Source organism: Strongylocentrotus purpuratus, unplaced genomic scaffold (assembly GCF_000002235.5).
Source record: "Strongylocentrotus purpuratus isolate Spur 01 unplaced genomic scaffold, Spur_5.0 spur5_scaffold_7, whole genome shotgun sequence".
NCBI classification, from domain to species: Eukaryota; Metazoa; Echinodermata; class Echinoidea; order Camarodonta; family Strongylocentrotidae; genus Strongylocentrotus; species Strongylocentrotus purpuratus.
The window spans coordinates 32,021,719-32,049,708 of record NW_022145613.1 but is presented as its reverse complement, the minus strand read 5'-3'; the positions used below and the strand labels follow the sequence as shown (position 1 = coordinate 32,049,708).

The 27,990-nt window shown below is 37.2% G+C and overlaps 2 protein-coding genes across 5 annotated transcripts; one reads left to right on the top strand and one right to left on the bottom strand.

The window, feature by feature from the left end:
- Nucleotides 1-1,567: 1,567 nt before the first annotated feature.
- LOC100891628 (tripartite motif-containing protein 2) lies at nt 1,568-8,441 on the bottom strand. Of its 3 annotated transcripts, none has more exons than XM_030974189.1 (2): nt 8,355-8,441; nt 1,568-4,022 (listed from the first exon to the last, which is right to left on the bottom strand). In XM_030974189.1, exon 2 carries the CDS (start codon nt 3,992-3,994, stop codon nt 1,958-1,960), a length of 2,037 nt encoding a protein of 678 aa, XP_030830049.1. In that variant the 5' UTR covers nt 3,995-4,022; nt 8,355-8,441; the 3' UTR covers nt 1,568-1,957. The 3 variants fall into 3 exon arrangements, with proteins under 3 accessions (XP_030830049.1, XP_030830048.1, XP_011670217.2); XM_030974188.1 differs by lacking the exon at nt 8,355-8,441 and adding an exon at nt 7,088-8,059; XM_011671915.2 differs by lacking the exon at nt 8,355-8,441 and adding an exon at nt 7,092-8,059.
- Nucleotides 8,442-12,226: 3,785 nt separating this feature from the next.
- On the top strand, nt 12,227-26,481 carry LOC581183 (tetratricopeptide repeat protein 25). 2 transcript variants are annotated; one of them, XM_030975027.1, is made up of 10 exons: nt 12,227-12,461; nt 14,386-14,517; nt 14,901-15,054; nt 15,434-15,495; nt 16,496-16,676; nt 17,313-17,534; nt 18,265-18,472; nt 19,143-19,426; nt 19,791-20,036; nt 24,554-26,481. In XM_030975027.1, the coding sequence occupies exons 1-10, from the start codon at nt 12,351-12,353 to the stop codon at nt 24,598-24,600; spliced, it is 1,647 nt and encodes a 548-aa protein (XP_030830887.1). In that variant the 5' UTR covers nt 12,227-12,350; the 3' UTR covers nt 24,601-26,481. The 2 variants fall into 2 exon arrangements, with proteins under 2 accessions (XP_030830887.1, XP_011670214.1); XM_011671912.2 differs by lacking the exon at nt 12,227-12,461 and adding an exon at nt 13,544-13,787.
- The last annotated feature ends 1,509 nt before the right edge of the window (nt 26,482-27,990 follow it).

Genomic DNA, 27,990 nt, shown 5'->3' with positions numbered 1-27,990 from the left:
GCATTCACTTGTTATAGTTTGCAGACTAAAACCTTGTCAGTGGTTTCAGGTAACAGTGTCGGTACTGTGAGACAACATGACGTTTTGTATGTTGATGGCCTAGGCTAAGCTCTGCCCGAGGCTTTAGGAATTGTGGTAAAGTATCAAATTTGAGTCTGTGCCTGCAGACTACATTTTGTGACGTGATTAGCTATTGTATTCCTTTTCAACATAATAGAAAAGATCAATATGTAAGAATTCGTTTCTCTTCTCTTGCTAATGCAACACTCAGTCAGATTAAATGAACACGCTATTAAATACATGTACATGTAAATCAATCGTCGCTCACTGAATACCAACTGTGTCCAGATTAATCATGTTAAAAGTATCCTTTATATCTGTTCCACAATCAATAAAGTCATTAAAAATATCAAAACTAACATTTTTTCAACGATTCTCCAGTGAATGTTATCTTCACTTTACACAGTCTTTCATGCACAAATTAATGATAAATGATGAATGATTTCGATTGTTAAAGATCTTGGCACAAACACGAATAATGATAAATTGGAACTGGGCCCTTTGAGGCGAACTCTGATCACGTCTGTGATTGTGAATTTAAGTGTATTATGCGAACTTTGTACCTCCAAGAATATATGAGTATAGTATTGTGCAGTGCAGAATCTGATAAGCGGAGGTTAGGTCGAAGGACTCTGTGACTATTATCATAATCTGATCACGAATATTATATACCCGCTGCACCAAGAATTCACATGTCATCGATCCCTCTCAAAATACTATTTAAAACAACAATCATAATATAACTTGGGAAAATTATACTGGCACTCACTAACTGGCGGAAAAATATAATACCACATCGTTATCACTGTTGTTATGCCAAACTAGGGTCGAAGGTGGTTGTTAATTAGTCGATTAATTTTTATAACACAATGTTATAATACTTTTAGAGGTATGCGTTTGATATTTTACAATGGCAGTGGTAACAAGGTACAACATAATTTGTGTGCGATGAAGGCCTCACCTCATACATAATTATAGGTACAGAATCACAGCGGAATCAATACACTAATTTGTTCTATTCAAAACTACCTCGCTCTTTCGTTGACGACTAATTATTAATGTTTCCATCCGGAACGCCCCTCTCCCACAACATCCTACCATCAATTTTGCAATGTCAATACAAATATTTGGGAATTTCGATACCATGTAACTGAATTATCTCTCTGAAGTTTAAAGACTTGAGAATATATTACGTAATAGAAAATACATGATGTTTTATAATTATGTACCGCGGTAAATATTCTAAACGCAAAGTTGAATGTCTACTAGGAAAATAGATGAAGTAAGTTTGATCGAAATACTTAAAAATCGTCACCACTACTGGGCCAGAATGGATTAGACCACACAGAGAGCCATCGAGGTCACTGTGACAGGTGGCTATCTCATTAACTCAGCTCTCATTTAACATAAGAAAAAGAGGATCATGGGGGACCAACAGGCACCGATTAGGGAAGTTTTCTATATAGAGGGAGCAAGTAGCTACAAGTATGGCAGTGTGCCTTTAAAAGGTTGACGCATAGATCGGACTACCATGAAGCCTAAGTTCCAAACACTTTTAATCACTTATTATTATACTCTCAAAGTCATTACTTTGAACAATCTAGACCTTTCAGCATCAAATTATATAGTCACGTATAGTGATAAATATTAATATGTATTAATAATTCTATACATGTTCATATTAACCAGCCACGAGTAAAGTATGAGAAAAAATATCCAAATTAGCACATTTCGATCATTAAACTTCATAATTCGGAAATGCAAAAAATAAATGTGTAGCATGCCCGGTTGCCCATGAATTTCCGGAGCAAAATCTGGGCCATTACTTTGGTCATCATTGCAAGAGTCTTGTCGGACACAACTTAAATTGACATCATGAATACATCTCACGGTCGGGTCACTCCGAAGGTGAGCCTTTGGGTTTCTTGCGAAATACCTTGATTGCATCTTCGTCAGAAACAACAACGTGGCCCTCTGCAGAGAGACAAACATCGAATGGCTCTCTGAAAGAAGAACCAACACTTGCTACATACTGGCCCCGATCATTGTACATGTGGACCCCCTTCTCTCCTCCACGCTCCTTGTGGACCACATAGATGTTATTCTCTGCATCACAGCAGACTCCACTCGGCTTCAGCTTCCCGGTCTCACCGTACGAATCAATAGCCAAAAGGAGTTTCCCTTCTTTGGTCATGATTCGGATCTTCTGTTTCCTGGGACAGCTGACAACGATGCGGTCCCGTAGATCAGTGGCGAGATGACTGGGACCGACGACAGGCAGTGTCTTCAAGAGGGTGCCGTCGGCGTAATGGAACGTGATGACGTTTCGCTTGCAGTCACCGACCAGGATTCGGTTCCGTCGGTCGACGGTGACGCAGGCCAGCTCGACGTCTAGCATTTTAATTTCCTCATCTTTGCTCGATGTATCAAAGCGGAGATAGAAGCGGCCCTGAGGGTCGTATATACGGACGAACTTTGACTTATCAACGGCAACGAAACGACCATCGGCAAGACATGCCACATCTTGAGGCATCGAGAGCTTCCCAGCAGGTTTCTTGTCAGAGTTTAACAGACACACGAACTTTCCATCTTTATCAAGGACCTGAACGCGGTCGTTCCCCCAGTCGGCGACAATAGTGTGTCCATCCAGTGATACCGAAACGCCTCTACACCAGTCAAACTCTCCCTCTTTGGAACCTTGTGCGCCAATGGTAGATGCAAGCTCCCACACCGGAGTCGTGTCCTCACTGACATCTTGCTCTGATTCGGTCGATTCACTCTTTCCTCCGTCCGTTTCATCAGTTGCATCTGCTGCGTCATCTCCTGTGATTTCGGATATGTCAATGATGCTCAGGTCCTCTGAAGGAAGCCTAGGTTGGAGCTTCTGCAGGTCCGCAAGTCGTGACCGCAGCGCTAGATCTAACGACAATAAATGGTACTCATCACCAAAATCAAGAACGCTCTCACCGAGCTCAAAAGCTGTAGCCAGCTTTTCTAACGCCATCTCAATTTTATCAATGTTTTCTTCGATTTTGTCATCGTTCTTCTTTACAACAGCATCAACATTTCCAATATACCGTTGCTCGCGGTCCTCCAAGTCGTCTTTCTCGCTTTTGATGGCTTCTTTGATCTCGGTGCGAAGCTGTTCTCCGCTGCCTTTCAACTCATTTCGCGTCTTCTCAAGGATTTCCCAGGCTCCGCGGAATTTCGCTGCCGTCTGTTGCGTCTTGCGGATGGCAGCCTCCAACTCTTGCTTCCTCGCTGCTGCAGCTTCCTCGATCGTAACGCAGCGGTGCTTCTCCCCCTTGTGATACAGTACAACACAGTCACTGCAAGCCAACTGAGAACATATCTCGCAGAATAATGATATGGGTTCTTTGTGTTCAAGGCATAATTTGTTGACGGTATTTGTATCGTCCAAATGAGGATCCTTCTCTTTCATCTTCTGCCATTGCTCCATGGACACCACTGTGTGATCGCGTAGGATCTTGACGTTATTATGCGCCCTCTTGCAAGCCTTGCACATGAACTCTCGACAGTCTTGACAACGGCACGTCGCGACGTTGCCTTTTTCACACGAGGTGCACGTCTTCTCTGTGAGACTTGCATCTGACTCCGATTCGGTGCTTGACTCGGCCTGATCTCCCGTCAACATCGACTTCATCTTCGCAACCATCGTATTAATTGCCAAGTTCACCGCGGATACTTTCACAATCGCACCGTCCTTACACAAATCACAAGTGAAACTGCCGCCATTTTGTTTTTGCTTCTTCCCGATGCAGTTCCTGCAGTAGGTATGTAAACATGGCAGCATCCGTGGGTCTTCGTATTCCCGTTCGCATATCGGGCAGGTGGTGAATTCTTCCATGAACTGCACGCTGTGGATATCGGTTTCAGGGCTTGCAGGGTCGCCATCGTGTTGGTCAGTCGCCATCTTGGATCCTGCGTTGATGTTCCTTTACCTGCACAGATAAATAGAAGACAACAGTGAAGGACTTTGACATTTGAAATATATTGGTGACATTCCCAATCATTTCCACATTAGTCAATAGCTTATGCAATGCAACAGGAGTTTATAAAACACGATCGCAATAACAATTATTTCTGAAAAATAAACTCAAGCGCAATTTCAATACCCATCGGAAATCCCAAGGAAAGCATGTTCGAATTATGAATGCCCTCATTGTCATGTTTGTACATTGCTTTCAATAGACTGGTGACGTACAACAAAGGCTTTTAGAATTGCGTTAGGTTGATATTCGAAATTAGTTGTTATCGTGCTATAACAATAATCTGACAAATAAAAACTAAGGTCCTGGTTTGTCTTTTTTTTCTAATCCAAAATTGTGGGGGAGGGGGGCAAATGTACAAAGCAAGTTGTTTCACAAAGTTAAGTCATTTTGAATACTATTTGGAAGCAAGATTCAAGAAAAGTATAATGGCTTAACTTTATTATAACAGATAACATACTACATGGGTTTAGCTATGAAGGATCAATGTATATTAGGCCTTTCGCAATTAAGATTGACAGTTGAGGAAATGTAAGTATAAAAGAAGCAGCTTGAAAGCTGATAATTGACCTCTCGTGCTTGCTGACCTAAATGTATTACAATATACATGTATTGTACTTCGCAATTTGATCACCAAAAATCGATTGACTTTGCCAACGTGGCGTGCTTCCCCTCACCTCTCCCCATTTCTCTTTCTAAACTACACATACAATAAACACTTTCCGGTGTTATGGCAGAGAATAATATGACTGGTCATCCAATCATCCGCTAGATCAATATTATTTTGTATTGATGTGTAGGGCTGGGTCTATACTTGGCCTACAGAAATTAAAACCATATGGGTATTGGGAATATATCATCACTAGAAATTTGGTACGACGGAGACCGTTAGTTGGTACCTCTTTACGATGCATCTTGTTGTCTACAGTCCATCACAGTCAATCTTGTTGGTATTATTTTGCTCATAGAATTATTAGCCTCCAAAATCAAATTCTCTCACTCTGTTATAATATACTCTAAAATCTAAAACCTTGATGGAATTCTACAAAATGTTACCATGTGTAACTTGGGTAAATTGTATTATTTCCTCTGCAAAAATAGAATGGAAAGTTGTGATGAGGAGGAGGAGGGGGGGGGGGTCGCGTCTGAATAATAACCTTGATAATCATATAGAACTGTGAAACAAAAAACATAATATATGTATATTATACATCTGACCTATATACGTGAAACCAACCCTACACAATAAACGAAATAATGGCAGTGTATAAGTGCCTCTTGTGTTTTGTAAGCCCCCCTGGGTATTATAGTACCCCATAGCTTTAAATAAATATTGACAAAAGAACAGAAGAACACCTTAGTATTGGTATAAGCGATTCGATCCTTGGTATAGTATTCGCACAGCCTCTGGTTCGTTTGCGTTGCTATGCGAGAATAGCAACTAGCTTCATGTTTCTATGGCAACGGGTAAATTGGATAATGCATGATTGTCCTTATGGTATACCACGGGCAAGGGCTGCATGAAGTGGATTTGTTCATTGTTCGCCTTGAAGTTGTTATTGCACACTGCCAGCGGCACTATATTATAGTTATCTGAATGTATCACATTACCATTCGGCACCCCAGTCGGTAATGGAGACCTTTTTATGAAATCGTATATGTTCAGCTTCACATCGCTCCATCACTACAGCCAAAACTAGTTTTTCAAGCATCGCCTTTCGAAAGACTTGGTTCAGGCCCTAATGAAGCCGCCCTATCGAAGGTTTTTTACAGTTTTTACAAAAAGAAGCTATGTGGCAAAAGAAACCTCATAACTACGGGAGAAACGACTCCCAGGACGGAAGATAATCTTCCTTTTCACTAGTCACTATCACCCCTTTCAAAGTTGCTTTATGTAGATTTTTGTTTTGAATAGTATTCAAGGTCCGTGCAGAATGAGTCGCTTGAGACTTGAGAGACAAGAAGTAGTTAACTCCAATATTGTAGTGTTAACATCCTAAATCTGCCATTCAGCAGACATGATATTTTTCCAGGGAATGGTGGAGATCTTTTCCAGCGAGGTTGAGTTCCATTCCAGCATAACTTCATAGAGTATTGGTGTCTTTTTGTGTGCGATCATCAATTTTTCATGTAGGCATGCATATCACGTTTATAAGATTATTAATGTGACAGTTATGTTGTGCATTAACATGACGCTGGATATTTCTGGCACAGTTTTACCCTCGATTCTTGAGTATATAATTAATTTTTATATGAGGAAGCAAAGTGCATTTAAATTTTAATGTATATGCATTAGTTCCGGTGTGTGTTTAATCCACCCTAATAAACAATGGACATTGTTCGATCAATAATTTTTAGCCCGAGGCATGCATGACGCGTTGTTATTCCAGCTTCCCATGTAGGCGCCCCCCTGATCATCATTTTAATTATCCATTAGCAATTTGGTTTCTTCGAACAATCGGCAAACCAATCGCAATCCTTGCATTCCCAGTATAAGGCATGCAACCGATTTATAAAGTCGATTCATCTCTAATTTTTCTCCATTGGCATTGTACAGAAATGACATGCTATAGCCTATATTTCATCCAAGGCAACTGTTTGATAGTGAGTTCGTTATGAAAATGCTTCCTTTACCGGTGGACACTCGATCATCCAAGATTCGCAGGTCCAACTTTTTCCGCTGTTGCATTTTGCATAGTTTTTTCCAATGCTGATATTTTCTTCCTATAATTATTCTTTGCCTTTGAATTGAACTGACTTCACTGAAAAAAAAACAGAGGCAAAATTCTCGTATCTGTGATAGGCAAGGTCGTTTCTACCTGAATAAGATAATTAATTATTAAATTAAGTACTATAATATATTGTTTACTTACGTGAAGGGAAATCCTTTACAACCAAAGGTAAACAGAAGTACTTTATAAACAACTGCAACATTATTACGAACACCAATGGTGTCTAGAATTTCAAGAATTCGTAATAACACTGTCTTGATGATAATATCCATTTACTATACTTACTCACTCTTCTGTTCAATACAGCTAGTCCATTATCTTGATTCTGAAAGCACTAAAAGGCACCTCCAGTAATCGCAAGTGTCGTTACTGTATAGAGTCAACGAAGCATCTTATTTTATGACTTATTCCTGAATTATCTCTCTCCCCTAATGCGTTGGTATATTACCACTTGCCACAGCAATCTCGATTGAATATTATGCGAATGTTCACGTGCGATCTCTCGTACGTACACAGCTCAGACGTTGGAGATGCGCTGGATATTATTCTGCTCCCGTTCTTTCGATATTCTCCTCTGAAGTTTGAGTCATATCCAAAATTAATCTGTTTTGACTGGTAGCTCTCTGGTACAGAAATCTTCTTTTCAGGCTGGGGGTAAACCAATATATCATTCTTCTTCTCTTTGATCCTGTAAATTACTTGCGTCACCTCTACGTCCTGTTGCTATTATGTCCAATTCAAAGCGAGCGTCGCTTGTTGCGATTCCTTCTACCACTATAGCTGTGCGTTGGGGCGTGTGCATGCCAACTGTATACAGTTTTCTCTGCATTAGCATCTAGTCGTGGTTCAGGCAATCTCACCTTGACGGTGCATATTGGACTGCGTGTAAACAATCAATATTTGAAGGATGTCTATATACATGAACTTTAATTCTGTAATTGATAAGCTCGAAGAGACTTTGCAATGATGACGTTAATAATTCAGCTTATACGTTAAACAACGTTTGCGCTTGTATTTATTGAAAGTTTTGCAATTTAAATAAAATAACCGGATAAACGTCTAAACATAAACAGAGTATGCGAAAAGATTCACAATAATCAGTTATGGTTATGGTACGTTATTATATTTTCACGTTTTTCTGTTTGTCTTTACAAACATATGTTTTGTGTTAATACCTTTATTGTCAAGTTGATCTTGCCTTTGGTTTTTTGTACATAATTATGTTGATGATATTTCGTATCGTTTTTATTCTGTCCTCACATAAAATATGGGGTGTTTGAGTTAATAATAATAAACTAAACTAAAGTAAATTAAACTGAATGATGCGTTGAAACTAAAATAGCAACTACAACAACAACAGTGTTTTGTACTCGGCATCGGCCGAGTGAAGATCGTATACCAACCGTTTTGTTGTTGTCAAAGCTTGGACGGGGAGACTGAAAATTCATAACTCTATGGTTTGAAGAAGAAAGTAAGTCACTTCTTCCTGATGCAGAGTCAAATAATAATGATGACAATAATATTTTCTCTCGGAATACTGTACGATTCTCACCACAAAACTAGAAGAACAGACGGCCTGTATACGAATCAACGCTGTCCCATTCTTTCCCTTACCATTTTTTCAAAAATAGGGAATTTTATCGATCACGGTTAATGCTCCACAATGTAGTGATAGTTTGGATATTCCAATCCTTAAAGATATGAGCTGGAAGGAAGTTCACATTGGATTAGACGAAATAACCGAAGATAGGCAAATGATTAATCACGTGGTTTTATTAATTAAATATTTGATATTTATTAGTAGGGAAAAAAAGAAGCCTCCAAGTATTGAAGAAATAAGAGAGAAAATATTCAAAAGTAAACAGGAAGAAAGAAAGAGTGCTACTGAACGAAATACGTTGACGCTCCACTATAAAAAATGGGAACATCTCAAGGTAAACATGGATAATATGCAAGAAAATGCAAGGGATGAGGAAAGGGGGGGCCTGCCCGGTTCACAGCTGTGTGTGATTGACCGGTCTCGACTGCCATAGGCTGCCCACGTCTTCTTGTATCGTTTTTTTTTGTTTGTTTTTGTTTTTGTTTTTTTTGTTTTTTTTTTTGTTTTTTTGTTTTTCTTTTCTTTTTTTTTTTCTTTTTTTTTGTGTTTGTTGTTGTTGGTTTTGTTTTTAACGGGGGTAGGGGATTTAACAAACTTTATTCATTCGATATAACTAAGTTGATTGTAGTCTGTACTTTGTTCCAATATGTTATAAATTATAATATGTAATAGGGATACTAGTAGCACAGAACAAAATATAGAGGGGGGGGGGGTTATAACAATATTAATTCATTCAATATAAATGAGATTAATGTATTTTGTACTCTGTAATTGGTTTCAATATGTTATATATTACAATTTGTATGAATTAATATTATTTATTGAGTGAATACAATAAAGAATATTACAAAACAAAAAAACAACACTTACAAGCAGCATCTAACGTTGAAATAACAGATTACGTATTTTAATTTGAAGATCTCATTGACGTAATTCCAAAAATTTCGAAGAAAGGGACGTTCAGGTCTTATTGATTCACCAAGATCATGATACTTGAGAAGGATCAAAGCTTCGTGAGGATGGGAGGATGACGAGGATCTTCTTAATCACCTCAACAAAAGATCAATCGGGTCTTTGTTGGGTTTAATGATATCAAAGATGTCCGCTAAAATCCAATTAAATCGTTATAAAAGAAGCAGTTGTGTGTTGTTGACAATAGGAAGATATAAAGTAGTAGGTCGGAGTATGTACTATCTAAGACAAATCTGGCATCTCTAATAATTAAGGTTCGTTTGCCCCCAAAACATAGAAACTAAACTTCGGCTAAAAACGCATAAACCTATTGGGTGTGGTGCGAAGAGGTGCCCTTTCTTTTGGCGTGATCTTATAAGTTATATTTAAGATTTTTTTTAAAGAAATGGCCGCGCCCTCTTTTCTTAAACTTCCTCGAACCACCACTTAAGATTAAAGTGTAGTGGTTTAGTGAACCACAACTTATTTAGGGCTCAAATCCCTGCCACGCCTTTGCCATGCTCGACCCAGGAGAGGTAAAAGGGTAGGCCTACCTGGCAGGAAATAATTCCATGAAAAGCAGGGCCGTAGCCAGAGTTTGGTGTTTTTTTTTTGGGGGGGGGGGGCACATACATGTAATTGATCGACGTCCTGGGGAGGGGTCTAAAAAAGTTCAACCGAACTTGGAAGGTACGTGCCTGATGAAAAGGCGATGCATACTGACAGATGTGCTATAGAGCCGGAGTAATTTGGGGCGCCAAGAGTGTCATTCCACTATTTGCTATGGTAAAAAATTAAAAAAAGTATGCTTACAAATTTAAAAAACAAACAAACAAACCAACCAATAACAGTTATAGATACATACATGCAGAATTCCAAGCGGCAAAAACCACCTGTACCATTTTTGAATGAAAATTCTAAAACCACCTATACTCCAAGACTAAAATATGGCCCTTAGTTGTGTTCAGCGTACCCCCTCTTTAAAAAAGAAAATCTGATCTGACCCTGTAGGCCTACATATCTTTATTGATGTTGGCTAGGCTCCTCTTCAAGAAATCGAGATATGAAATTCCTTGTCATTTTGAATAATTATGATTATTCAGTTTTTTAGTTATTACTGTTTGGAGGCAGGCTGTGTATGAATCAAGTGACGACGAATCGGTCCTCGTATACAACGAAACTTAAACTGACCAGGGGCCTGATTACATGGTCAATCCGAACCTACAGCGATTTGCAAAAGGGATTAAAAAAAAAAAGAAATAGAGAAGTGGAGCAAATAACAATGCCTTCTTTGGCTTCTGCAAACATTACTTTCAATAGAAGAACATTCAGCTTAGAGATGATTCAGAGTTAATTTGTGTTCATGTCAATGCGGCCGTAAAGGTGGTCGAGGCCGACCATAACAGAGGCGCACTCAGAGTGAGGGTGTGTGTAAATGTGTGGGAGGAAGAAGGAGGGAGGGGGGGGGGGTCGATCTGGGAATTAAAAAAAAACTGGTGAGGTTGAATGGCCAAAGAGGGATAGGGGAGAAGGGGAGGGGGAGAGAGAGAGAGATAATGAGAGAGAGAGAGAGAGAGAGAGAGAGAGAGACGGGATAGAGAAGATAATGGATGTCACCGTCATCACCGAGTGTAGTGGGGATAGGGGAGGGAATGGGAACAGAGGCCAATAATAAGTTTGTAAAAGCGACACTAATCATCGTTATACTATCATATCGGCAGGTACTTTTGACAATGTTTTGTGTTTGAGAAGCAAGATGCATTTTGTTCAGGAATAATAACAAAAAAGATTTTAATTTGTATCATAATTATATTAATAATGATAATAATAGTAATAATAGTCACAATGAAAACAATGAAAATAGTAACAATAATATCAAAATCATGTTTTTGAAAGCACAGAAAGCAGTACTAAGCACAATTATTCATGTTTTGGGCCTGACCCGTCGTCCCAACCAAACACACATTTTTTTCACGTTTTAAAATGTATTCTTAGGTTATTGCAGGCGGCTTATAGGCCAAAATATGAAGTTCTATAGAACTTCATATTTTGACGAATATGTTTTTGTGGACTGTAGGTCTGTGATTACCTACTTCGATTTTTATAACAAGCTTATGCATTGAAGGAGCCAATGAAGGAGCGTTCACGTCGCGGTCCCTGTCAGATGAAAATCTGTGAATCCTTCAAACACACTACTCAATCTTTATTGGACGGGGCTTGTGTAGTGACCCGATATGAAGAAGAAGAAGGCATAATAATACATTTTCGTTTTAGATTGGGCAGCGATCATTGATTGCTCGTTTCGTTTCCCCTATTGACCTACACTTCCCTTTTAATTAGGTCTTTAAAGAATGGGAGATGTGGTTGTTTCTGATTTTTAAATTTTTTTTTTTTTTTTTTAATTTGTTTTATTTATTTATTTATTTATTTATTTTGTTTTAATTCATTTATTTTTTATCTTTATTTATTTATTTATCTATTTAAATTATTTTTTATTTTTTATTTTTGTATTAATTATTTATTTTTATTTATTTATTTATTTATTTATTTATTTTTTTTTTTTTGGGGGGGGGGGGGGGTCAAAGTGCTTTACAACTTGCATCCCCCACCTCTTTGATCCGGGACCCATTTCACAAAGCCCTTTTTAAATGACAAAAACAAAAATCAGTGACAAAACTGCTGATAACCAAGATTATAACAAAAACTGTCATTTGTCACTGATGACAAGTTTTGTGAAATGGGGCCTTGTAGTATTTTTCATGGAAATGTAATGACTTTGTCGGGAGATGGCGTTAACAGAATTATTTTCTAATTGCGCATGCTCTGTAACGTTGCTAAGGTAAACGTAATGCAGGTTATGCATTGCATGCATTGTTTACGTACGGTGCATGTGTATTGTATGGAGATTGACGGACCTTCGATCGAAGAAACTTAAGGACAGAGGGCCGAAATAATCGATATTATTCATCTTTAGCGAAAGTGTTGGCATCTTCCACAATGATGGAGGGAGATGCACTTCTCCAAGAATCTTTTGCCATCTATATGGCAGAAGGTGATGTTCTCTTCAAGCAAGGAGAGTACAAAAAAGCATTACAAAGTTACACGACGGTGAGTTGTTTTGCGATTTTCAGTGTGTGGCAGGATAAAGAGTGAGCCACATCAGAGAGAAATGACACAGAATGAGATGAAAAAGTGAGGCAGAGGGTCATTAAGAGGAAAAAGTCTAGAGTTGACATCCCATAAATTTTCCATAGATTCAAGGTCAAAAACGTTTATAATAAATTGAATGAACAGAAGAGAGTTGAAAACACTGAGATCTTAACATCTTTTGTGAAATTGTTGTGTTGTGAATGTCAATGTAATGTTGTGTGAGCTGAGCCTGAGTCGGTGAGTGAGTGAATGAATAAAACATTGAACACTGGGCTACATGTATTCGAGCCATGTCCAAGATTTCTCCTATCCCGTATCTAGACCCTAGACTATATCATTTTATACTCTAATTCTAAACAGAGGGGCAAAAAATGACAAAGTCAAAGAATCTCAATGGAGTTAGCGCGCTCTCAAAATGAACTTTGATATTGCAGTTGAACTTGAAGAAGTAGATATCGATTGCAAGAAACAAAAAATGAAAGAATTCATAAAAAACATTGACCCAAATTCACGAAGCCAAAGGAGGTTTATTTTTAACCCACGGTTTTACCCTCGTTTAGATGATTTAACCCATGGCCATGGCCCATGCCCAATGGTTTACAATTAGTGCAAACTTCCTTTTACTTCCAAAGGTACGAAGAAAAAAATAATCTGTTAAAATATTTTATTTTAACACACTTCAGTTTCAATCCCTAGCTAAATAGAGCAACAAAATAGGGGTAGGTCTACATATTCTTTGGCAGTTTTGTGTTTGTTTATCTGATTAAATTTCCAGCAAACTTTTTAGCTGCATGCTTTTCCTTCCCTTCTCAATTAGTGGATTCAACCTCTCCTTATTGATTAAAGCATTGTAATTAAAATCAATACTACTTTGAGCTGGTACCTTCCTACATCAAGATTATAGGGATACTCTACTCCTTGTCTATTGTTAGGACCTACTCACTGAAGCATACATGAATATTCATAGGTTTAACCGGGCATGAATATGCATAACTCTTTGTTGCTATGACTTACCTCAAAGGGAGCTCTACATGCTATAGTTAATATGGTCGCCTGCTGTATGTAAGACATAGGCTTACACATAAATTTGGATTTTTGCCGTACTCAAGTTGGATATTTTGTTGGAGAAATTGAAAGTCCGAACCCAGATCCATCATGGATGAATACGTGGATCCCGAGAAGGAGCGGGAGGAGCAGCTGAAGCTCCTGCAGTCTTACATTGGAGAGGCGGAGGATCACATGAGAAAGAGAGATTACAAACGTGCCATGGAGGGCTATAATTTAGTATGTGCCTATGTGTTGTGTGTGTGTGTGTAAGCTGAATGTACATATTGAAGTCACAGTGCTTAGCTCTCACGTTATATTAGAACAAATCCATTTTGAGGATTAGATTTTAAGATATGTTCGATTTACTCTATGTTTATGTCCAAGTTTAGGTTTATTTACTTGTAACACAGTTGTTACTTGTACATTCTCTTCACAAAGAGGCCTATAATAAACAGAATGAAATTGTATCTGTAATTGACTTTCCCAATAAATACATTGCTCACGATGTTCACAAACATTGTGAAAACTCCTTGTATGTGTTTCCAAAATTACTTGAGATTGTGTTTTTGGTAGGATGGGCACTTCATGTTACTGTATCAAAATCTACGTGGGGCGATAGCTTCAATCTCAAATGAATGTGATTGCAATTATCTTTTTGTAAAAAAGAAAATAATATTGAGGTTGACTCAAACTATATGTAGACTTACTATGGAACTTAACAATCTATAATTCTTATTTTATGTGTACATGTACCATGTCATCTAGAATAGTTATTCACATGTTGTGCAATAAATGTCTAATTTCGCTATCATTTTTTTTCTATATTTCAATGTAGGCCTTAGAAATTGAACCCACAGACAAGAACTGCCTGGTTGCCCGATCCAAGTGCTACCTCCAACTCGGTGACTCCAAGCAAGCACTGAAAGATTCAGAGGCTTCACTCTCAGATGATGAGAAATATATCAAGGTACGTAACAAACGGACTTTAGATCGACCTTGAAAGTATTTGTCAGGCATCTGAGTATTATCAACTGTCATACTCTCTTGCTTTATGTCCATAGGCGTTTAGATAGTAAAGAATATTTAAAGATTATAGGCTGCCACACTGGAATGTTTAATAATTAGCAGTGAATTTATACATTTCAAATAAGGACATGTAATACCATAGTGCATGTAGCATTAAACAAAATTATGCAAACGCTTGGAGAAATACCATGCAGAATCTCCATTCCAATCTTCTATTTGATTGTTAAAAGGTAGAAACTTTGATAGAGGCATCAATTTTGTTTCTTCTTGAGTTTTTCCCCATTTACAGTACACATATTGTTTGTTCTTTGTTTTCATTGACAGGGTTTGTTCCAGAAAGCAGAAGCCCTCTATCAGATGGGAGACTTTGAGATGGCCCTCGTCTTCTATCACCGTGGCAACAAATTAAGACCAGAGCTCCAAGAATTCCGTCTAGGCATCCAGAAAGCACAAGAAGCAATTGACAACTCGATAGGAAGTACGGAAATATTTGTTGGTTAATGATTTTATCGATGATATGAATTTTATAAAGTGCAGAAACTATGCAGCTGTAATCTTCTACGTTGCAAAAGCTCCTGGTATGCTCAGAACAACCACACCTGTAATAATAATAATAATAATAATGGTGGCTTCTTATATAGCGCACATATCTGTCGCGTTGTGACGCTCCTGGCGCTGCCCCGATTACGAACAGTTGAGTGAAAAGATGTGCACACAAAGTGTACATGTACATGTAGTTTTCATTTAAAAGTATTTGGTGATTTTACTTTCTCTTTTTATTGCATGCCGCCTTAGAGAGTAAATAGAAGTTTTAGCTACCTAATGTTTGTGTTTATCCATTTTTTTTGTTTCATCAGGTCCTTCAAAGGTAAAACTAGAAAACAAAGGGGATTTATCTTTCTTCAATAAGCAAGATGAGGTAAGCTATACCGGCGTATTTTATTACTTTCCTTTAATGAATGATAGATGAAGATGTTATCTGATGGCCAGTTTACATATGCTGCCAAGGTGCCAATACAAACCAAGGTGGCTTTCATTGTTTATGTTTTAAAATGAGTGGCAAGTGGTGATGAAAGAAAGTGTATGCATGCAAGAAAGATCCTGCATGTATTCAATACGTGTCTGTTATAAGATACAGCAATGTGAAGCATATTAAAGATAAAGACCAGTTCTGGTCATGCGATTGCATTGTGAAAGAAACGTTGTGGAATCGATCAGAAAAGGTTGATCATCTAGCATCTAGCATCTGCAAGGTTCTGGAATCATATCAAAATGATAAGAAATTTGGCCCATTCTTCGTAAAGTTACAAGCACTATATACAGAAAGATGTATATGGGACTACCCTATATCTCTCACAGACCATGAGAGAAACAAATTTACCAAATATATGAATTAGTAGGCGATTTCCCGGCAAATTTTTTATCATCATGTATTAGTCAAAACATATTCTTTCACATGATTGGTAATGAGAGCTTCCATTTCCTTTTTTGAAATTGGGGCATTTCCAATACTGGTCTTTACCTTTAAGCTTATAAAATGTCACTTAAATGAAAGACAGGAAATGCAGTGGTTTATCGTGTTATGTGATATGTGAACAAGCTTTAAGAGGAAAAAAAAGTATGTATGTATGTAAAATAAAGCGAATATAAGAGTGTTGGGTAGTTTTCTTCCTGGTAAACTATAAGTGAAGGTTATGGTTGTTGAGTAGATTAAACCATGATCTTTATAATTTTTTTACTTCTGTAGCTGTAATCCTTGGAATCTATGAAATAATTTCTAATTCATGAACAAGTTATGCCAAAATGTCCCGAACATCGAAATAAAAATGAATTTATAATTTCACTAAATTGCTCACATTTAGAATTCTGTGCTACTTACTATTGTTCATCTGTTCTCGCTTCCTCTTTGTCAACTCCAGGTTAAGACTAAAAAACCAGCAAGGATGGGCTACAGTAAACCCATGGCAAAGCAACAAGAGAACAAGAAGAAAAGACCAGCCAAACCTGATCAGACGGCTGCTGAAAAGAAGACGGCAAAGCAACTTTTAGGAGAGCTCTACGCTGATAAGGAATACCTTGACAGGCTACTCAGAGATGAAGGTAAAAGGCAGTTTGTGCAAGCATTTGTATGACATTGCCTTGCCCAGAGGGGCATATGAGACTATAGTGCCTGAGTTCATTCATATTGCTCAAGTCATAGATGAGTGCAAATGTTTATATCAAGTTCCTTATAGCCCTATATCTCGTCAAGAATGTGAGCTGGTCAATGTTATCTATTTACTAAATACCATCATTATAGTTTTTTTAATGAGTTCCTGAATTGAGACAAAATGGGAATATGTATATTATGGCAGTAAATCAGTTTGCTCAATTATGGATTAATGTACAAATGTTCATCCTTTTACAAGGAGGTGCAATGGCTCAGTGGTAGAGCAGTGGTCTCGTAAATGGGAGGTATTGGGTTTTAAAAAAAAGTCAAAGCGCTAGTGCCCTTTGGTAAGGTATTAATCCTCATTACTAAGTCCCTTGGAGAGGACTTAAAGCTGTTGGTCCCCTAGTTGGTTACTTACAAGCGTACACATGCTTTCTTAGCAGTCGGGTGAAACAAACACACAATTACAATGTATACACACTTAAATTACTATCGTCACTAGTGGTATATGAACACCAATTACTTCATTTATTTATTGCAGTCCTATTTTAACATGTGTGAATTTCATTTTGTTTACTGTCCAGACCTGACAAGATCAGATACAGACAGCGGTAACCGGATCTACGATCTAGTCAACGAGGGTCTTCAGTACCTGGACACCAGGACAGAGTTCTGGAGGCAACAGAAACCCATGTATGCCAGGAAGAGAGAGAAGGAAGAGGCCAAAGGGGCACGAGAGAAGAACAAGCAACAACCAGCCGATCCTGCCAAGTATATACTCAAGAACCTTGAAGAAATTGATGCAGGTAATAATAATAATAATAATGTCCTTATAATGAATCTGAATGTGATCATGACTATGATCTATCCACATGAGATAAGCATGTGTACATGTGTTTTGCAAAACCCTTGGGTTGACTGTGGTAGGTGCATAACAGTATTCAGATCAAAAGATTGTTGATGAAGGAAGACAGGCATCATTTGTCTATGAAAATAAAAATGTGTAAATCTGTACTTCATTATGAAAAAGGAGACAATTTAAGGTTTGTCAAGTCATCAGTGGTGAATCCCAAAATTAGTCTCACACAGAGTAAAGGTACTCCTGAATGTGTATAGCAGTACATATATTTGCCCTCACATATACCTCTACCCCTGCACGGCTGTGCATAATTGCTTGCCTGAAATCGTGGAATAGTACCTGAATCTATTACCTATTTTTTAAAGGAAAGAAAAACGAATGAGAATTATCATAAATGAATCACAAGTGACTGCGTTGATCAATGAATTGATGAGGATATAGACGTAATCTAGTGTATAATAAAAGCCATGTCTTGTATAGCACATAATACTCAAATAGTCCCTAAAAGTAGCTCTCGAACTTAATGGCTTCCTTTTATATTGCCTAAAAATTTTCATTCAAATCTGTCTTAAACGAGAGTAGGAATGGCTAAAGATTTACAGTAAATACATCTACATGTACCTAGCTTCACCAGCCGTTTAATAAAAACATGTCTCCCTTGCTTTCTACCCCTGCAGCACTGGCTGACAACAGACCTCGTGACGCTCTCAGGCAAGCCCAGAAGGTCCTCAGGAACGTTGAAAGCTGGTCAGAGAACGACGTCCCCGAGAAGCAAGACTTCATCGCCAACCTTCACAGCTGTCTGGGTAACGCTTACCTGGACCTTGGTAAGATGCCCGATGCAGAGCAGAACCATCAGAAAGACCTCGACCTCTCCACACAAAGGTAGGTCCAGGGGGGCATTTCACAAAAATTGTCATCAGTGCCAATGACAGTTTTTTGTTATAAGCTACTGTAATCCTTGCTTCTGATTGGTTATCAGCACATTTGTCACTGATTTTTGTCATTTGTCATTGAAAAAAGGCTTTGTGAAACGGGCCCCAGTTGAAGATATAAAATGGTGATAGCAAGTAATTTAAATACTTTCGTCATGTATGACCAAATTGGACACTATCTGATTTTGTGTTTGATTGGAGGATTTGATTTCTGTTTGCAGCTGTCAGTCTTTAGCATCACTATCTTGTTTTATTGCGCAACCAGGCTTATAGCAATTAACTATTTCTTTTTCTTTTCTTTTCGTATGCTGGTATGAATTGATTGAAATATTATTGTATAATCTATATTATATTTCAATGAATAATTTGCATATAAATGTACATGATAAAGTAGAGCTGCTATGAGTCACTAATTATTATGAATAAAACTTGCTGACTACTTCACTTAATGAATTTTCATACCAAAAGGTAATTTCTCTGACTGTCTCATTTGCTTAGCATGAAATTTAATCATGTTATTCATATTGTAACCTTATGCAAAATTGTCCTCATTTTTTTATTTCATGGTAGAGAACCTAAAATTATTCATTATCTTGTTCATCCTCTTATCCATCTCATAGTGAAAATGACGAGGGCAGGTCAAGAGCGCTCGACAACCTTGGTCGCGTCTATGCTCGCATCGGCAAGTTTACCGAAGCAGTCGCGAACTGGACGGAGAAGCTTCCACTGGTCAAGTCTGCCCTGGAAGGCACATGGTTGTACCATGAGATTGGACGATGTCATCTAGAGCTGGGAGACTTCCAGGAAGCGAGGGACTGCGGTCAGAAGAGTCTTCAGGCCGCCCAGGAAGCCGGGGATGACGTCTGGCAGCTCAATGCCAGTGTTCTCATCGCACAATCTGAAGGTAGGTGTGAATTCCAGGGTTGGTGCTCTGAAGAAATGTGGTATTATTTATGTTTAATAGTGAGTGGTATGTTAAAGCCTCACTGTACTACTTATAGCTACTTGCACCCCCTATATAGCAAACAATGCCTAATTGGTGCCTGTTGGTACCCCATGATCCCCTTTTCTTATGTTAATTGAGAGCTGATTTGATGAGATAACCACCAGTCAGTGACCATGCAGGGAGGTCTTATCCCTCCTGACCAAACTAGTACAGACGGTCTTTAATAGTTTTAAAAACAAATCTAAGCTACTACAAGTCATAAAAGATCATAAGCACATTTCTGCCTCCATAATCATAACCAATCATCTGCTTGAATTCACAGTCAAACTTGGAGACCTGCAAGAGGCCATCGATTCCTTTGAGAGATCCCTCGACATGGCCAAGGTTCAAGGAGACGAGCCAGCGCAGAAGGCCATTGCCAGTGCCTTGGAGGACCTAAATGAAAAGATCGTGCAAGGGATCAAGGACAAGGAGGCTGAAGGAGACGTCCTACAAGAGGAGGAGGGAGAGAAGGAGACGCAGGAGGAGAAGGAGAAGGAGAAGGAAGTTGAGGAAACAAAGGAAGACGGTATGTAATCTTAAAGAGTGACATGATGTATAAAGTATTACATGATTTAGTGCCATAAACTATGGTTTGACAGAAGTAGCATGGTGGATGACGGGGGTTGAACTGAATAGAATTGAAATTATGGCGCAAAGTTATTCAGGCTAAGTCTACTTCAAATTACGCCTATTTCATTCAGCTATTTCTTGTTGTTATCGTATGAATGACGGACTTAATGTATAGACAATTGATGTCATTAGTACATTATTTTAGCATGCACATTTTATTATCAATTAATTATATCAGTGCATGTTCTGGGAATATATATACGTACATGTAGCATTCATATCTTAAATTAACATTGAATGCACAATAAACTCCATGAAACTAACAACACAGAACAACAGCTATCCCGCCGTGGTGCTGAGAAAGAAGGACAGTATGAACAGCAGACGACACAAGACAAAAAAGATGAACAGGAGACTGTCAAACCTAAAGAAGAGGAGAAGGAGATTTTAAAACCAAACAAAGAGAAGCAGGAGGGCGATAATCAGCAAAAAGATGAAGTTCAGGAGGCACAGAAAAAGGAGGAGAAAGAGGAGGAAGATATACAGCAGCGTCGAGATGGTGAAAACAATTCCTTGTCCAAGATTTGTGCTTATGGTGGCCTGCTTGTCTCTGTAATCAAACATTGCATCTCATTCCAGCTCCCCCCTCCCTTGCCTCATTCATCAATGCATCGTCAAAGCAAAGCTAGAAGTGCATTCATCTCCTCCTCCCCCTTAACCCTCTCCTACCCCACCAAGCCTCATGTCGCCTTTGTCATCATACATGGTGTTTTTGTTCATGGTCTTGGCTGGATTGCTACCATTGCTAACAAGCGGTGAAGGGTATATTTATTTTGCTTACCAACATTTTATTTGCATCATGATTTTCTTGCAGCCTTCTTTGCTCTATCTCAAGTCATTTAATGCAGATGTCTTAAGTCTGGTTATCTCAAGGCTTATATGCGCTTGTCATCTCTCTGTTTTTCAGCATTTACATTCTGCATTTAATTCCATTGGGAAAGTGGTACCGGTTCTTTCATATGCATATATTTATTTTCTCTTTGATGATGCTAACAGTGGTAAACCATGTTCTGTGATATAATAGATTGTTCATTTCATTCCACTCTTTCTTTAAAGTTGTGCCTTTTGTTGATATGGTTACATAACATTGGGACTTGCAAAAAGTATTCTTTTGTAAATAATTTGAAGTGAGAACATACTGGTATTCAATCCTTTAGTGCATATGGTGGTATTTTCTATGAAATATGTCAGTGACATTGTGCAAATATTCTGCCCAGTAGAAAATACTCGTCGATTCGAGTTTTCATGAAATATGCTGCATATTTTATTTTTCTCTTTCTCTTGCCAAATTTCTTTTTTGCTTTTGTTGAAATCATTTTTTTCAAAAATTGTGGCCTGTAAAAGCTAGAATAATATTTCAATATTCAGAGATATCCATGAAAAATATCAATTTCAATATGTTTTTTAATTATAACATTTCTCATTGCTTGTAAGTACACTTTGATCAGCACAGCTTCTGTGTATGATACGTGTGCTCTATATTCATCTCTTTCAAACATGATCATGAAGTACATATAAGACCAATTTTGGAAAATGCAGTTGCATTAGCCTCTAGCTCATAATGTAAGAATTAAGGCTCTGAAATACTTCTAGGAAATATTTTCACAAATATAGGCCATTAGCATTAGACACCAACTCTGGAACCATTGTTCTTGTTGTCTTATTTGTGCATTCATCTGTCCTGTTGATTGGAGGCTAATTCACACTTGTCACCTGTTCTGTGCTTCGTATGTTGGCTGTATAAACCTCATCTGGTTATGAGTCACCCTGTCTAAATATCAGAAATAAATAAATAAATAAATAACTTTCTATTATTTATTCATGGACATATATAAGATGGTGAAACAAGGATGAGGATTTTGAAAAGATAGATTCATATTAAAACAAAAACTAGCATTCTGCTTTCAGAATCTGTAAAATATCAATTGGAAATTTCAGGTAATAAGAAATGTACTTGAAATAGAGAAAGGAAAGATCTCAGAAGAAATGCTTTTAAAACAATAAAATTTCAACCTCAGTATTTTGTATCAACAAAAATGAGAACAATTTCTGAATTTATTTAATTTCATTGATCATTGCCATATGAAGCAAGAGTAATTGGAAAAGACCTATTTCCACTTGAATCATTCAGATATTTGAATGCTTCTTCCTTGTCCAGTCAATATTTTTCCTACATAAAATAAAGTAGTATGAGCCATATGCGCCCTTAAACTGTTCACCAAAATTAATTTTATTAACATTTTAGACCATAGTCTACAGGAACTAGTAACCTTGAGCAAAACAGTTCTCTCAGATATTGAAACCTGTAGGTTAGGAGAAATGCTATAGTAAATCTATAGCAATACCATGGTTAATGTTGGGGACTATATTATGGGTCAAGGCACTGGTAAAAACAGAACTGTAAACCCCCTATTAAACAGGATCAAGGTCTAGTAGTAGATCCTCTGTGAGTAGCAAGAGCAGCAAAAGCAGCAAAAGCAGCAAGAGTAGCAAAGGCAGCAGGAGGGGATCCGGTCTCTTCGGTCTACGCAGGGGCTCATCGAGTGGCAGCGAGAAAGAAGACGAGAAAAAAGAGAAAGGTGATGATCATCAATCATCTCATTATATAGAGGGATGCCATCTTTATTTGGTAATGGTAGTGGACAGTCAGGAAGTTACCATAACCCTTGGACTACTAAATTCTCTCATTCCCATTGGTTTACTTAACAGCGGTGTTTCAGTAAAGGTCTTGCTCTTTAGAGACGTGCCACATGGAGTTGGCAAGAAGTGTATTCATGAAAATCATAAATATAGCATGATATTGCAGGGCTACACAGTTTAGTAATTCAGGTTTCTTCCGCAGGCTAAATTCGCTATCTGTATGATTTTTTTTATGAGGTAATTCACAGGTGTCTGATTAGTCAAGTGAGCTAAAATCAAAACCAACAAAGAATCATCGATTGAATGACACCCACTCCAGCAACAATTGCTCTGCAGCCAATATCTTATACTAATCAAACTTTTCACTTTCACCCTGGATGGTACTCTTTACCCTATCCTTACCCTAATCCTAAACCTAAACCTGACCCTGAAGTTAATCGCAACTCTAACCCTGTCTCTTACCCATACTGCGTCACTTTGACAGAGAAAGCATGCAGAAATACTATCACTATTCCTATGCTATATTGTGATCAAAGATTTGAGATGTAAGCTAGCTAACCACCTTTTACCAACTATTAAACCACTTTTAAGCATTGACTTATACCTTTTAATTTCTTCTCCCTTCAGTTAGGATGCTGTATGTATGCTCTCAATTTCTCATGTTTTGCATGTGCTCAACAAAATATGTAGTGCATGTTATCGAATACCTCAAAAGACTTCTGGTTTCCTTCAACTAATCATTATGGAGTAAAGTGTGGTATATTAATTGTTTTTGCTGTGAAAATGTGTACCAGTAAAGGTGTGTAATTCTGGCACATACAAATATTTCTCTCTTTTACAGAGCTGTACTGATAATTTTATTTCATCCAATTTTGAGCTTAAAGAATTTTCAAAATGCATGTATGACAAATGATGTTTAAAGAAGTTCAGATATGGTCATCTGGCTCATGCTGTGAACATGTGTTTTGTATTCGGCCAATATACTGCAATGTACTGTATGTATATAATGTGTTAAGAGCCAGAAAGGCATGAGATCACCAATACAGAGTTAATGCTCTTCTTGCTATCAACATATGATATACCTGTACATATGGAGTTGCATGAAAAATGTTTCATTAGTGTCAGTATATCATACACTGTTTTTCAGAGGCCTAATTGGCACAGAATGCATGAATCTTAAAGAACTTTGAGATGGTTTCTTTTATAACTGCATCACTATAATCAAGACACAGTTTTCTCCACTCTACTTAATAAGCCCATGATGACTCTGCCAGTGATTTAAACTAAAGGATAAACCTGTAAGCCAATCACCTTCAGTCAGTGCCCCACAAGCTTTCCTTTGGACCCAGCGAATCTCTGCCTTCGGGTTCAAGTGAGGCATATAGCTCACCTGCATGTCTAAATTGCCTTCAGACTGGAACACGATGATGCAAATTCCTCATGCATACATGGGACTATAGTAAAGATGGCAAACTATATATGCAACTGTGTGAGGAACAGATGATGAAACATCTTTTAGTCTGGCCCCTCCTCCCAGAACCCTGTACCCCCAAAGACCTAGAGGGTTTCAACACCACAGCCAGATCCTGCATCCTCCACTGGACCTGGCTTGTGTAGCAACTCGAGAAGAAGATGACTGCATCAACACTTGTATAAGTTTGGTTTGTCATTCTCTATGACATTTCAAATTGAATCATACTTTTTTTCTTTTATTGTTTTAATAAGTGATTTCATGAGTAATCATTTCTTCTACTCTTTTGTTTCTTTTCACAGAGGAGGAGCCAGCAGCTGAACAGACAGAAGACCAGAAAGAAGAATAAGCATCAAATTATTGGAGATGATTATATTTGGAACATTCTAAGACCGTTCATCATGTCCAAATGTGGATAATGATGATCAGAGAATTTAGAATGCAAGGCACAACCCATTTGTACACTGTACAAAAATATCTGAAACCGTTTCCCCCCACAATATCAACACACTTTCGAATTGGTGATATAAATAGTTCTGAAAATGGAATGGTGTATGCAAGAGATTTGCCTTTAATAAGGTACAAATGTTTAGAAACTCCATAGTTTTGCAAGTGGTTCTCATCATTAGGTAATCAATATTGGAATAAGTTCAAGTCGTTGTAAGTTAGGAATGACTTCAAAAAAATTTCTTGTAATGCTTTATGTAGTCCTACAAAATATATAATTCTTTCCATCCTTCATCCAGTATATGGCATTTGATTTATATGTTTTTATGTTAACGTATACACTTTTGAGAATAATCATGTTCAATAAAATGATACCATAGATATTGATAGTATTCAGATATTTTTATTTTCTTTGATTTGTTTAAGGGAGGAAGGAGGGCTGATCTACAGCTTGAATCTCTTCAATACCTAATGTCTCTCAGCAATATCATATTTCTTCCACCATCAAATCTTTCTAATTTTTAAGTACCAGATTTTAGTACTGTGATTATCGCTATAACAAGCAATAACTGACGGTAGTAGTTGTTACGTGGTCATTTTGATAAATTATCAATTATTAGAGATGAGAAAATAACTGGATAACCGATCAGTGCTGTACTCGGAGACATTTGTCCCGTTGCATAAAAAATGTTTGATGAAATGCAAAGTTTTCTGAAAATCAAACAGAAGCAGACAATTTTTGCTGAAAATGGTTGAAATACAAGTTGTCTGTTAATTTTTAGTTGTATTTTGTCATAAATGCACATGAATGCCCCTTTAAACTGTAAACTTTCACATGAGGCCTTTACAATCTTTATTTCAATGTGAACTTTTTTATTAGTGTAATTTAGAGATTTTCTGTTCTTTCAGAAGAGTGATTCATATTTTCTTGTTTGTTTGAGACAAGACCACAGGAATTTTTGAGAGGGATTGCTTAGCAATCATGTGTTTAATTAGGATGTTATTGAATTCATGATATTATTTATCAAAGGAGTCCATTATGCACATGATGTACGTATTTTCTCTTAACTATCTTGTAGATTCCAACATGTTTATTTATTTGGGCGGCGATACAAGCCTTTTAGAAGTAATTTGGTGGGAGAAAATGTTTTGATACGAGAGAATTTGTCAAAAGTTCCTTTTTGATTGCCTTGATGGATAGTACATAGTGTATAATACATGATATAAGCCTACAGTTTTGTGAGATATTAACATTTTGAAATGAAATTTTTGATAATTTTGTCCCAATGAAAACCCTCATCACGAAACTTTTCTGAAAAGTGTACTGATAATTTGTTTGGTTTTATTTCACAACAAAGTTGAAGCTTTTAGTTGAGATACTTGTATAGTCTTTTGTTATAAAATATCAGAATAGAATGGTAAGTTCTTTGGATGTTCAGGAAATGCCTGTCGCATCGTTGCCTGGCTTACGGACCAATACTGTACCAAAACTGTACCGTACACAAAATCAAAGAAAATTAAAATATTGTACATGATATATTCTATGTAAATAAATTAGCATTTTGTACCAGATTCTATTTTCCTTTATTATGGAAGGTAGCCGTATGTATAAAAGAAGTATTCACGTTCCTCCAGATATACTTGATCTTTCATTAATGGTTTTGTGGCTAAAGCCCTTTTGTAAATAATATTTGTTTTATGTATATATTACATGTATATGTACAAAGATATGTTCTTTGACCATCCAATAATAAATGTTTGCTACTTGTAAAAAAAAAAAAAATGTTTTAAAATTAGTGTGCAGTTTTGTCATCTGTAAAGGAGTCACAAATATTCATTCATCCAATACCAAAAATGTTTTGTAAGTATTCTCTGATTCATGACAGAATTGAAGAAAAAAATATATACCACTTACATGGCCAATTAAAAGTTAACCTGGCTTAGCTGCAGCATTGACAGTCCACTTAGTATGAAAGGCCAAGTGTTGAAAAATTAGCAATGTAACAACGATAAACAAAATGAAAACATAACAATCCAAAACCATTAAAACTTGCATCTATGAATTTATTTCTGTAGCACCTCTTGGTATGCGGTTGCTACTGTCGTCATTATTGCATTGGACATTCTTACACTGGCATATCGATTATATTTCTGTGCGATACACGGGTAACGGGCTTCACTAAATGGTAATCCCACATTTGCTCTGGTGACGTTTGCTCCAAATTTGTTTTTTGTCATAGATTTGAGTCAAGGGTCAGGGTTGCGATTGGGGTTTGCTTTATGTTAAGGGTTGTTTGGTCAGGTCGAGGTTGCAAATTCAGTAAGGGTAGGAAATTACTGTGGAGCAATTGTCACGGGAGCAAGTGTCGTACAAACTGTTGATATTGGTTTATGCAATTTAGTTTCAAACATCAGATATTTTGGCAAGAATTTTTGGAATTGATAAAAGTAAAATGATCATCATCTAATTCAATCTAAAATATGGAAGCTGAGAGTAAAAGTTTTCTTGTGAAAAATCTACAATTCTTGATCATGATGGCTACTGAAAAAACAATAGGCATATAAATCTGTAATTAATCTAAGAAAAAATTAAAATACAAGTGACTGTCCACATACATATACATGTACATTTGTGTTTATTACACAACAGAACGCAGAAAGGATTTATGCCTTACCAAAATTTATGATAGTCCGTAAGCTTCTTGAATATGTTTTTTTGAATACACTGCATATCTTAAAATGCTCCTAATTCTAAGAAATACTGATATCAGTGCAATGAAATTCCTAGGAGTATATATTTGTAGATCAAATAATCAACTCAATAAATAGTACATAATTTACTCTAAAATCCAATTACATTGATTAGTTCAGTGCATTCATATGCTCGTAATATAACATACACAACAAAAACAGTATTCTTGATTCAACAAGATCTCTTTTTTAAAAGTAGTCACCCGAAGAAAATTCATGACAACTGATAATTATGGACAAATTATGTATGGATGGAAAGATCTTCTCTTGAAAAACATGAATAATCTGCTGAAAATTCATATAGATATCATGGAAAGGCATAAAATGCAATTTGTGGCTAACTGTGTCTCGCATGTGACGTCACAAATCTTGACGCTCTACGGAGGACCGCTGAAGGCGGAAAATCTGGATCTCAAAAATAACATCTGTAAGAGATGACTACTGCGGGCCCAAAACATATTTTTAAGATGGAAGTTGTTATATTTGATCAGTAAGGCTTCCCCTTTGCAATGATATGAATTTTGCATCAATTCAGAACACG